Consider the following 13,713-nt stretch of genomic DNA (forward strand, 5'->3'; position numbering starts at 1 on the left):
AAACAACAAGGTCGATACAAAAAAAATTCCTTCCAGTAGCACCTTAAAGACCAACTAAGTTAGTTCTTGGTATGAGCTTTCGTGTGCATGCACACTTCTTCAGATACACAAGATCAATAAAATATCATAAAATACAGACAAACACATACATAGTAATTCATAACAATCTCATTCCACTGAACAATAGCATGAGAAAGAACCAATTTTTTTTGGGGGGGGGGATAGACTTAACCTCCAAAGTATTAAAAACAGATGAGTTTTCACCAACATTTGTGCTTCCAAGGGGAGGGAGTTTTGTAATTCCATCCCCCGCCCCAAGATGGCCCACTTCCAAGTCCTCATATAACAAGCACCCCTCTGGACCTCTGGTAAGGCTCCCACTGCCTATCTTTAGGCTCAAGATGGGGAGAGGCATTCTGTTAAGTACCTAGGTAGCAATTTGTGTATATTTAAAGTTGGCATTTTGAAATGGGCTTTGTAACCCAGAGGCAGCCACTGCACATCCCACAAAAATATGATGATGGAAGTGATTATAAGGATGTTCTCTAGCCTACTCTTCCTTGAATATTTCCATCCCAGACTGGGGAAGATAGGTATTACATGACACTTCACCAAAATCTGGCTGTGCAACCAATCTGGCTAAATCCTGAACCAGATCATGCTGATTTGTGCCTGGTACAAGTTGGCTCGAAGCAAATATAAAATGCTACAGAGTCGGCCAGGTGGAGCCATATTGATTTGTAGCAATTTGTGGTGATCCAGAGTTTAAAACATGCTCCAAAAAAAGCTAGATAGACTGTCTCTGAAGTATTGCATTTTCTAATTACAAGATTAGGATTTCTGAGTCCAGATTAGGTTGGATCAGGTCTGGATAGATTTCTGCCAATTCAGGGAGGTATCAGGGAAACTTTACACCAGGCATCCCCAAACTCAGCCCTCCAGATGTTTGGGGACTACAACTCCCATCATCCCTAGCTAACAGGACCAGTGGTCAGGGATGTTGGGAATTGTAGCCCCAAAGCATCTGGAGGGCCGAGTTTGGGGGTGTCTGCTTTACACAGACCTACATGGAAGTGTTGGTCAGTATTATTGGCAGCAGCATTCTGCACTATCCAATGTTTTTGTTTTTCACCTTTCAGCAAAAACTTCCAGAGCAGTTTACATAAAGAAATACAGAAACAATCAAATTAGAAATAAAACAGCCTAGGAGTCATAACAACAGAAGAACTAAAAGGCATTGAATTGATCCTGCAACTTTCTTAAGGATGCCGTTTTCAATAATAAGAAATCTAGACTTTTTTTCTTGTCAGGCATCTTGACAATCTTCTCTTGTTCAGATCTTAATGTTCTGCATATAGAAGACAAATACCATCTTTTAAGTAAAAACATATAGATTTATTGCCTTACTCATCCAAAATTCCTCAACTGGGAAACAGCACTGGAATAGAATATTTAAAACAACAGAAGAACACACTGAACTGTCACTGCCGTTTCCATCTTAGATGCTTCTACAGAAACTTAGCCCACAGAAATGATCTTGCAAGACTTCTCAGAATTCCTCTGCTCTGTTTTTTTAATGAGTTTCCAGGAATGGGGATTTCTTAGATTAAATACAGAGCTGCTCCAGGGTGTGTGGGGGAGTGGGGAGGCTAAATTTGGCCAATTTAGCTTAGCTGGAGGCCATCCTTTTAATGCAGTACCTGTACCAACAGCAGCAGCCCCCAGTGGTGCTCAGGCACCAGACAACAGCTGGCTGGCATCTTCATGCTCACCCAGAAGCCCCTTTGCAGGGAGTCACTGAGCCTATAAAACTTTTAAAAATTGGTTAGCTTGGGCAGCACATAAGCTAAAGTTGGCATGATACAGAGAAGAATTGAATCATAGAATCATAGAGTTGGAAGAGACCACAAGGGCCATCGAGTCCAACCCCCTGCCAAGCAGGAAACACCATCAGAGCACTCCTGACATATGGTTGTCAAGCCTCTGCTTAAAGACCTCCAAAGAAGGAGACTCCACCACACTCCTTGGCAGCAAATTCCACTGTCGAACAGCTCTTACTGTCAGGAAGTTCTTCCTAATGTTTAGGTGGAATCTTCTTTCTTGTAGTTTGGATCCATTGCTCCGTGTCCGCTTCTCTGGAGCAGCAGAAAACAACCTTTCTCCCTCCTCTATATGACATCCTTTTATATATTTGAACATGGCTATCATATCACCCCTTAACCTCCTCTTCTCCAGGCTAAACATGCCCAGCTCCCTTAGCCGTTCCTCATAAGGCATCGTTTCCAGGCCTTTGACCATTTTGGTTGCCCTCCTCTGGACACGTTCCAGTTTGTCAGTGTCCTTCTTGAACGTTCCAGTTTGTCAGTGTCCTTCTTGCACAAATTGCATGGCCTTTGTGCAAGAAGGACACATAAATTTGTGAAACATTCCATATTTTTCAAGCTAGGAGTCAGAGTACTCTTTACTGAGCACATAGTGAATGGGTAAGAGTTGCAGTTATGAAGCTGCTGTCTACTATAGATGTAAGGAGATTAAAGAGGGAGATTGCAGGCTAAGGATTAGGAGGAAGACAGAAAAGAAAGTTAAAATGTTTTAGTCAATATTAGTCATGTTCTATATTTCTTAAAACGAAGTTAAAATGTTATGAGACATGAATAACGGGTGGACGTTTCACTTGATGAGAGTAAGCACTTCCATTACTTGAACCTAGGGTAAAGATTTTGGTTATAAATCCACCTGTGGGGGGGATTGTTCTACGTGATGCATAAAGTTTAAATCTCAGAATTTTCAAAGGGGTGAGGTGGCGGCAGCAGGTGGACGGGAGATTGTAGTGAAACACAAAAGAGGAGACTGGACGCTTACTCCTTCCTGGGTGGGTGCCTGTTGTGGCTCTCGCACTTGGCCGCCATCCCCGGGCAATGAGAACAGAGCGCACATGGCCGGGCGGCCATTAGGGAAATTCCTCCGGCCGCCTGGACATCCGGCTGAAGTTCCTGCCTGCTGCAGCATCTCAAATGGGCCAATCAGTGGCCTCCCTAGTGGGTGTGCCTCACAGGCTGATAGGGCATTGGCTGCACGCCTGCCCTCGGCGAGGCATAAAAGCCGGCAGTGCAAAACACAAAAGAGAAGAATGCACTTGTCTCCTGATTCACCCTAGGGCCCATACTCTCTACAGATGACCCTGGGAACAACCAATCACTCATTTATTTATGCAACCTTGTATAAATCTGGTTGTAGGTGTAAGAGTGCATTCCCAACTGGGAATAGCACACAGGAGAGAAGGCTTTCTCCTAGGAGATCAGATTTGGACCCAAGTGAGGAATTTATAGCTCATTAGCTTGTTCTGGGGCCTGTCTCTAAAAACTGCTAGGATTGCTAACAGTTTCTTCTTAAAGGTCTCTTGCAGCAGAGTGTTCTATCACAATCTATGCTAATAGTTAAAGACCTCTGTGGTGGCAGTAACCTATGACATAAAACAATAATGTTAATAAACTGTGGTTTCCTTCTTTCCTATTAACAAACTAGTGCCTCTCTGAAAGCTTTTTTAAATAAAAAGTATTACTCTCTTGGACTTCTGTTATTATGCAGATAGCCCGTGTGAAAGTAGCTGCCTGTGATCAATATACCACATGTACAGAGTGCTTGGCTGCAGCCGATGCTTACTGTGGATGGTGCACCTTGGAGACCAGGTGGGTATTTTTGTACACTACATGCCTCTTAGTAATAGGCTGCTCTGTGCAGAAAATAATTGTCTGTTGTTGAGGGAAATCACTAGTCTTTTTTATTTCATTACTTTGCTTCTGCTCTTTTGACAAGATTAGGGTTGTTTGATAGCAGTCTTCAAAAGTCATTTCTAATTTTAATAGCTCATTTTGAAGAAATAATTGTCATGGCTGAAACCTAAGCATTCAAAAGCCATTTTAAAAAATATTTTGTAAACAAGGTACACTTTTCGCAAGTGTAATTTCATAATTCATAATTCAAACACATAATTGTTTATGGAAAAAATAATAATACTTTACAAAATAAACATTATGAGATGCTGAGTTTGACGAGAATAAAAAGCATCTCTAATTAAAATCAGTATAGAAGTGCTTTGTCATCTGTATTTCTATTATCGTACCGTAAAATAGAAGATCCGTGAAGAGACCTTTCAAGGTCCTTTTCAAGTGGCTTCCATTAAGCAGGGGACCAAAATCCTAGGAACATTTCTTTGATAACACATATACCTGAATATTAAGATTATTTTAAAATATGTTGCTAGGTAATATTTTGAAGGGACAAGATAGGACTAAATGGCCGAGTGTTCTTTCTTTTTTCCTTTTGTCAAATACAATGTCCACTGTAACTATGGAATTCAAGAGTGAAGCTAACAGGATTACACCACCCCTTGGGAAAATGATAAGAGTATTTTACAACCGAATATTGTTGGTCTTATTCTGAGCACAGTACCTACAATCAGGTCATGTGCAATCTGTAGTCTTGATAATAATAATTTAATTTTTTTTAAGTAAGTTTGTAAGCTATAGGTCTTGAAAACGTGAAATCAGCATCCCCTGCCCCGAGAACTGAACTAATGGTCCCAAGTTAATGGTTTAGCAGAGGGAGCAAGGTCAGCCATAGGCTATATATTACGGGCAATCACCATGTCCCAGAACAACATATCCCCATAAAACTCTGCAATTCTCTAAGCTGTAAAATAGTCTGATGAACAAGAATAAGCTAGATAGCTCTGCCCTACTTGCCAAACATTAGATCAAAGTTTTTTCCTAAGGCTGTGCAGAAGGACATGGGAGGGAGAGTGCCTGCCTTGCCCATCAGAGCATGTGTGGAAAGAATTTCCCTCCAGCACTGAAAGGAAGATCTCTAGAAGGTTCTGTAGGTGGAGAACCTAATCATGCAACTTCACGGACGACCACTTGAAGAATGTCAATTGGAGATTAGCAACAGCTCTTTATTTTTACTGCCACATATTATGTGCGGTTTTGAATGGTTCAAAAACTGGCCAAGCTCAACCAACTTCACATAGGTTGCTAGTTTGCCACGTCATAGGAACATAAGAAGTTGCCGTCTACTGAGTGAGATGATTGGCCCATCTGGTTCAGTATTGTCATCACTGATTGGCACCAGCTCTCCAGGGTTTCAGGCAAGAGTCTCTCCCACTTGGGGATTGAACTCCGGACCTTCTGCATGCCAAGCCTAGATGCTCTACCACTGAGCTATGGCACTTCCCCTTCAGGAGTAATGCTACAACTAATAAGAATCCTGCCGCTCTCTCAAGCCTTTCCTAACTCAATCACAGGAGCAAAAGACTAAACAGAAGTATTTATAGGAAACAAGCCAGAACATAGTAAAGATAACCAAGGCAGAACAATCAATTTAGTTTGCTGGAACAATATATTTATTTTAAGGGAAAATCTGATAAAACAGAAATAGAACATGCAGGGGAGGGGGAGAAAGTAACTTTCATGGCTAGCTGATACACTGTCTCCTCTGAGTCTGCTAAGCCAACATAGTTCAAAAGCTTAATTTCTGGTTTCCATGGGTTTGTGAGTCGATTTTTCAGCATCAGATACAGAAAAAGAGTATGCGGGGAAACACAAGGAAAGCATAATGTGTAAAGTATCTCTCAATTTTGTCTCTTGTACACTTGGGTGTTGAAGCTAAAATGTTTATATCATGGAGATCATGTTGATTATATAAAATGGATGCTAGCGCCGTGAAAAATATGAGGAGGGTTGCAGTTCTCCCGGTAACATTATTAATAATTTTGAGGGTCTGGGGTCATGACTATTTTTGAATTGTTTTAGGTGTTCCCTGCAACATGAGTGCGCTAATTCTTCTGAACCCAATTTCTGGATAAGTGCCAGCGAAGGAGTGCAGCAGTGTCCGTCAATGACCATACTGCCCTCTGAAATAAACATTGAGAAGGAGAACAAAGTATGTCAAATGAGAATTGCACTATTTGTTGATATTGTGTCATAAGCAGCGGGATTTATTCTAAACCATTCTAAGTGGAACCTGCAAAAAAAAAATGGCTTGATGTGATGCTCAGGGTTCCAAACAGCCAGGAAACACCACTCCTTTCCCTCTCTGCCCCAATTTTCTAGCCCCACTTCAACCGTCAGCATCCCACTGCCACTGAGCATGCTCAGTCCCCATTGGGCTGTTTTGGAGGGTCTACCCCATTAGGCTCCCCCCCCCCCCAAGAATTTTGCACTTTGCAAACTTTTGGTTTTCCTGAGCCTGCAGATACAACCCTCTTGTGGGTGGGTTGTGCTGTTTTGGTTGCATAATGACCCAAGCCACCTCTGAGCTTCAGAAATTATGAGGGAAAGTAGGACCTGCAGCAAAACATTGCAGTGCATAGAGTGCTTTGGTTTCGCTGTTCCAGCCAGCCATGCCCTCTTTCAGAATACTTCCATTTCATCCCGGTTTCCTTTTCTTCTCCACAACAGCATTCCGTGGCAACAGAGTATGCTCCACCCTCATGAAACTGTTTCACCCCTTTTTTCCTCCCTCAGGTATTTTCCATAAATACTTTTATCTACACCTGTAAACAATGGGGTTTCCACAACCCTGCAGGAGCCATAATCACACCAGCAACTGTTTGCTATTATTAGAAGAACAGAACTTTGCAATCTGACTTTTATGTATGCTGGTAGGCATACATCACTTGGCTTTGTTGTTATCAGACTTCAGGTGCAGCCAGGGGCATCTTCAACTGTGTGCATTTTAAATAGATGTCACCAGCGGTGCTCTCCAACAAAATTACCACAGCTTGTTCTTTCATTCTGTACCCCTCCCCATTTTTGTCACTTTCCGCCCCTGCCGCCATCAGTCTGTCAGTGTTCCATGCACTTTGAGCATACTGAGTCCTCCATTTCTTTCCTCCTATGTTTTTTCCTCATTTGGGGGGGGGGGGGAATTGGGTTTTTTGTGAGAGGCACCCATCCTCTCACAGTATCCAACCTACATGAAATTATTTGTTTTATCCATGAGTTTCCATGGTTTCTCTTTGCTACCGTATTGGCCAGAACATAAGCTTGAAAAGGCCAGAACATAAGCTTGACCATGAAAAGTTAAAGTGCATCTTAAATTTGTGACCTTACAAAAATTGGCTTTTACAATATCATTGCTGAAACACACATACAGTAAAACGGAACGGGTGTGAATGCCTGTGGAATTTTAAGGGAGCGGCTTATATTCGGGTATTGTATTTTTTTCTTTCCCCCCCCTTTAATTTTAAAGGTGCGGCTTATATTCAGGTGCAGCTTATATTTGGGCCAATACGGTACATCCTTGGGGACATTTTAAAAAAAGGCTTCTCAGTATGAACCAGGAAGTGACCTTTCTTGACAATGTGATGATTGTATCCTTTATGGGTTGTATCTGACTAAGTGAAACTCAGAGCACACCCTCATGGAAATCAATTGACCTAAGCTGGACTACTCTGAGTTAGAACTAATCAGATTCTGAGTAGGGAGTAGGGATTGACAGTATCAGACTCCGTTCCATCTGCCCCCTCCACTCCCACACATCCCACCCCCATTGTTTTTCTTCTCAGTCCCTCAGTGCTTCAAGCCACTGAGTTCTCATGGGGCTGTTTGAGGAGTCTTCTTTTTTCTTTTTAAAGAGTTTTTGAGCAACTGCAAACCTTGGGGTTACTGCAGGTCTGCTATTGCGTCACCCTTTTGCATGGACAGTGCAATTTTGGCTACAGAAGGGTGCACATTTGAAGACTTGAATCACTATTAAAATGAATGTTTGCCATGTTACCACCTCTGAAAGTTGAGACAGCATTGGTAATTTTGGATTTTTTGACTCTGTGAAGCAGAAATTTCATTCAAAATATTGCACCTATGGAATCAAGTAGTCATTGGGGATATCTGTCCACGCAGAGGAAGTCACATCGCATTGTCAGGGTCATCACTGTACAAGGAGGAACTGGCTTAACATACCACTCAGGCCAAGTCTAAAGAGAGTACTACCTGAACACAAAAGGCTGAACCAGTTGAACTGATGAAAAATTGAAGTTTAAATATTCAGCATACCTATTTGCACACAAACATCAGTTTGATATTTCAGAGTTAAAATGGTTTTTCACTTTTTTGAAGCCTTTCGTCAAATCATTTCCCAAGATTTCCTTTCTGCTGAAGAAACTATGCCTAAATGATGATTGGTTCTATGTGGTAATATAATTATTCATAACATAATATAATTGTGATAATGGGCCACTTTTAGCTAATGTGCAAATAACTCTGGATGTGCATTCCGCTGAACTCAGTGGGGATTTCTTCTGAGTAGTTACGTGCAGGATTGTACTGTTAATGACACAAGGCCAGTACTGTGGACAAAGAGTGTAGATGCCTTTAGCACTGAATGCTAAGCAGACGTGAACTTATTTATGTTTAAGAACAGCATCATCTGCACTTCCCTAGAGTTTGAGGGGAATATGGTTTGAATGACAAATCCAAAGACCTTTGCTGGTTGCCAGTAAACTGCAGAAGATCTTTGTTCAACTTCTGTCATTCCTCTCTGGAGATCAGGATTAGCTTACTATAAGAGCCAGTAAATAATTAAACCATTTCCCCTAGAAACCTCTAACCCTTTACACAACTGCATTAATAATGTTAAAATAAACCAACAAACATTCACTTAAAGTTTATTTTTTAGGACTAGTAAGCTACTGCTTCCTGGCTCTTCAGTAAAAAGCACACAATGGAAATTATGTTAAGTACGGTAATACATTTAGCTTAATCTTTCAGCTTTGAATTTGTGAAATAGTTCTGTTGCACCGATCAGGTGGGGTGAATTACATTATGCCACCAGATTGTGTACTTGAGTGTGATTTATTGATCACACTCCTTTTCAGTTGCACTTGGTTAGCCACCACTGAAATGCTACAGCACCACACCAGAACAGGTTGCTTTGCTGCATTCCATCCCGTCTCCCAAGACTAGAGCTTCACCCCCTTGGGAATTATGTCTCCTACAGTGTGGCGTTTTTCAGTCCCACTTTTCACTGGTTCTAAAAGGGAGGTTCACGCAACACACCAAGACAGAGGGGTGAGGATGGTTACAAGACCTCATGCGTCAGTTCTTCCCCACTGATGTGCACCTTGGTCATTCCTCCATCCTGTGGCTTGCGTAGAATGAGTGGTATAGGAAAGGGCTTTCCGCAAGTACTGTCTGATGTACACAGAGCTCAGCATTGGAAAGGACCCTGATTGAACCAAAGTACCCTACATAGAGAAGTTCTATCCATGAACATCAGTATCTGGGAAGCATCCTTTTCTAACACCATCCAAATATTCAGACATCAGGGAAGTGTTTCTGCTGTGTGCACTGACAGCAAGAGGTGTGGCCATTGTGCATGGGCAAAGGGGTGGATTTGGTACACGTGATTCCACTTCACTTGATAAGCAAAGCTGTTACACAACTGTTACAACTGGCTGGGGAGAGTCCACACAATAATTTTTGCTGCTTATTGAGGCTATAGGTTGTATCCAACATTGGTCTTACTCATAGTAGATTAATTGAAATGAACCTGATTAATAGGTATGTTAGTTCCAATGGGTCTACTCTCAGAAAATGTAGTAGGATGCAACTATGTATGTTGTGTGTGTGTGTGTATAATTTGTATATTAATATTGTTGCAAAACACTTCAGGGCTTTTTAAAGGAAAAATGTTTATGCTAATTAATTGGAAAATAAATTTAAATAAATATACTTTTTTGTCCCCAAGCAAAATGTTTCTACTAACTTCCTTTTTCAAAATGTCCAAATAGAAATTGCAGTAAAAACCTAAGAGAAAACAATGTTACTAGCCAAGAGTAAGTCTCCTTCATCGACTGCTTATTACCTTTCTGAAAGCTGTACTAGTTTAGCCATGCTTTCCATACATTATTTTCCAGCTGGCAAATATTATGCAAAATGAAAAATCAATTGTAGCCATTTGTTTCCTAAACCAGATAGTCAATGCAGTTCAAAATTCTGTCTCTCTCTCTCTCTCTCTCTCTCTCTCTCTCTCTCTCTCTCTCTCTTTTTTTTAGCAATAACTCAATATTTTTTGTCTGTATTAGGGCATGATAATCCAAATAAATGGGAATATTCCAAGTTTGAATGGAATGGAGATGTCTTGCAATTATGGAAATAATATATCCACTGTAGCTAAAGTTGCTGCCCACTCTTGGAGCCAGTTTGTTTATTGCAATTTTCTTCCTAGAGAAAAATATCCAGCCTTCCCATACAATCAAGGTATGTAACAAAGAATAGAGACAACATGCTTTAAAAAAAAAAAATTGAGAGCAGTAGTGACTTTGACTTGGAAACTCCACTATTTCCGTAGTCATTCATATTTATTTGATATGGAAAACTGGGTTACTGCATGAAATGTCTGTGTGTGTTCATTTATGTGTGAACATTATCAAGGAAATATTGAAGTCCTCATGTGTACTACCTTGGTAGGTTTTGCCACAATCCTGTGAACACTGTAACAACAACAACAGCAACAGCAACATGTTGCCAGGGGAAAACACAATATCTGCTACCTTGCTATATCATGCAGGTTCAGACAATTCCTTTTTGAAGATCCAGTATGACTTTGGATACATGGTGGTTGTCACAGAGTCCTCAGGTTGAATATCACTACAGTGGTACCTTGGGTTAAGTTAATTCGTTCCGGAGGTCCATACTTAACCTGAAACTGTTCTTAACCTGAAGCACCACTTTAGCTAATGGGGCCTCCTGCTGCTGCCGCGCCACCGGAGCCCGATTTCTGTTCTCATCCTGAAGAAAAGTTCTTAACCCGAGGTACTATTTCTGGGTTAGCGGAGTCTGTAACCTGAAGCGTATGTAACCTGAAGCGTATGTAACCCAAGGTACCACTGTATAGATGCATGGTAGAGAAGGATGTGCATATTTGTTCCTAAATTATTCAAATAGTATAAGTGCATATAAGAACCAGTTTATGGTGATAAGCCCACCACAAGCATGGTGTTAAGCCTTAGGCGTGTTCATATATGGCTTGAATATATTGGAATTTGCAGCTCACCATCTCCTGTCAAATATAAATCAACCCAGGAAGTACTGAGCTGTGATTTCGGCACATGCTAGAGCATCTGCAACACCAGCCTTGATGGGAGAAAAAAGTCTCAATTAATGGTGACTTCATTTGTCATCGCCATATCCAAATGGTGGTATGGATTCCCTCTGGCCTTAGCAACCACCTCTTTCCTCCATCTGGTATTGATTGCTGGACCTTGACAATTCATGAATGCCACACTTATGCATTATGCTGCAATTTTCCATATGCCAGACACCTGTAAAGTTCTGCGGGGAACTGCCAGCCTTTCCCCCTCAGCGCAGCAGCGCCTGTGTCTTCAACAGCTGTGTGATTAGCAGAAATTCTGCAGGAGAAGCATTTCCAGACATGCAGAGCCATTGGGAAAAGCTTTACCTGCTGATTAACTGCTTGCCATGTGGCTTTCTGCTCATTAGCCTGCAGTTGCCAAGCACGGTTTGTCAGTCTAAATGTGGCCTAGTTCTAATCACTTGTAATACTTTGCAACTCTGTGCTTAACAGAAATAGTATTTTGTATCTTGTGGGTGTTTTTGGTACTCTAGTGTTGAATAAGTAATTGTGTAGAATTTTGTATCCTAACTTTTTGAGTACGGCACATGAACTTTGCCACAATGAACCAAGTCAGATGATTGCCTTATTTCTGTAAAATAAATCCCTGCAACCTTCAAATTGGAGGATTCCCTGGGCATCCTGTTAGGGTAGACATGTGTGGAAGATAAAATGCTTCAGAACTTATGAAATGTTTTCTTACTAATGCATTATTTTCTCACAGGTGTATTAATGTTTGGTACCAAATTTTCCTTCATCCAGAAAAAGTTGCCCATGGGGCCCCTCCAGACTGGTGTTTTATTGCAAGTCTATTCTGTAACATGGTCTTGACACAATAATAGTAGTGGTAGATTTATCCTGCTTTATTAGTTGTTCTGCAGTGCTTCCCCAATTATGGTCTGGAGGAACCATAGTGCAACAAGCACGGGACAAAAAACCCACCCCAGAATATTTGGGGTATGAGAGGTTATGGGATTTTATCAGCAGGTTACTGAAAATGCATTGACTAGAAAGGAAGCAGTATGACTTTCTCAGAACCTTTGCAGGCATAAATAGTATTGAAAGTGAGATCACATATGACCTACCTGATAGCATCATGAGCACAAATCATCATGAATGTGCAATAAAAGGGGGTTACATGCCAAAAGCTGAACCCTGCAGCTTTCTTTGTTCTATATGTTACATGCCACCCCAATTTCCTCCAGGAAACACAAATTCCACTGCTAACATCAGTGTTACACACTACCCCCTTGTTGTGTGGCTACCTAGTTTGGAGAAATAGAGTTGAAAGCTGTAATTTTAAGTGAAGAGAAACTTTTGAGTTTGGGGGGGAGGGCAGACTGAGGACTTGCATTCCCCTGGGAAAAGAAACAGTTTTGAGACACCCCGCCCAGGCATTTATCTTGTCTTGAAAGCTTAGAAAAATATAAAAGCAACTCTCTTGTGATCTGTTATATTTTGGCTTGTTTCCCCCCCAGATCATGTGATTGTTCAAACTGCTGTACAGGTCAACGGGAAAAATATTGTGTGGGCCAATTTCACCATCTATGATTGCAAGAGAACTGGAAACATTTATCCAAAGACAGCGTAAGTGATCTCATGGTCCGTAAATTACAGTGGAAGGGAGATGGCAGCTTGCTGACAAACAGTAGGTTGCTTGGCTATGACTTGCATCAGAATCTGACATTGGGAAACCCTTTTTGCGTTTTGTTTTGTTTTCGGTAGGGGAGAGATTGTGAATTAGGTAGTCCTAAAAAAAAAAAAAAAAGTACATTCATCACCCAGGAGCAATTATTGTAGAGGGTTAACTAAGCAGGGACCACTTAGTTGTCAACCAGATATTTTAGACCCTGGGCAGGATTTGGCAGGGAAGTCTGTGCAGCTTGCCAAGATTCACAGAGAAAGGGTCTTAGAGCATTTCAGACCATCTGGACAATTTTGACGGCTTTTGGCATTTTTTCCTTTCAAGTTTCTTAAACGTGCTTAATATTTTATTTCATTTTATCTGAAAGCTTTAGCGTTAACCCTCAGAACTCTGCTTGATTTTCAGGAGATAAATTCTACGTATTAATAGACTGATCAGTCTATTGTAAAACAAAATACAATTTCCCAGGATTCAGTAAACATAGTGAGCATGAAGGTTATGCAGCTCATGGAGTTGTGGAAACAACTAGGTGTTAGCTTGTCAGGCCTGGTTTTTCTTCCACTGCCACTATCCCTAGGAAGTTCTCTTCCATGTGCTTGCAGATCATGCTCTTTAACCAATCAACCTTTGGAGACAACTTTTAGGGATAGTTACAGCAGTATGTGAAATGGCATTACTTCAGTACAATTTCAAGAGCCGATCAACTGTTCTGTTGAATGGATTATCAGCCCCAGAGTTGGACACAATTGGTTCCCCAAGTATAACCATCCCTTTTGTTGTGTTTATAAGAAGGGGGATATATTCTGCAGGAAGCATCAAATAAAAGAGTAATTAAGGGATGTGAAGAGGCAGTTGTGGATGTTCAAAGTTAAAAGGATATGGGTTTTGAAGGCAGTATAGAGTTAATGACTTAGGGGAACAGATTCACTCTCCTT

At 41.1% G+C, this 13,713-nt stretch overlaps 1 protein-coding gene across 1 annotated transcript in view; it reads left to right on the top strand.

Annotated features, from left to right (window-relative positions):
- PLXND1 (plexin D1) overlaps positions 1 to 13,713 on the top strand; it is a 157,615-nt gene that overhangs the window by 57,196 nt on the left and 86,706 nt on the right. Inside the window, exons 4-7 of the mRNA XM_028719286.2 lie at positions 3,589 to 3,689; positions 5,811 to 5,940; positions 10,085 to 10,259; positions 12,612 to 12,720. Coding sequence (XP_028575119.2) covers positions 3,589 to 3,689; positions 5,811 to 5,940; positions 10,085 to 10,259; positions 12,612 to 12,720 — 515 coding nt within the window. The remainder of the gene's footprint in view (positions 1 to 3,588; positions 3,690 to 5,810; positions 5,941 to 10,084; positions 10,260 to 12,611; positions 12,721 to 13,713) is intronic.

The sequence above is a fragment of the Podarcis muralis genome, chromosome 2, assembly GCF_964188315.1.
Source record: "Podarcis muralis chromosome 2, rPodMur119.hap1.1, whole genome shotgun sequence".
Lineage (NCBI taxonomy): Eukaryota > Metazoa > Chordata > Lepidosauria > Squamata > Lacertidae > Podarcis > Podarcis muralis.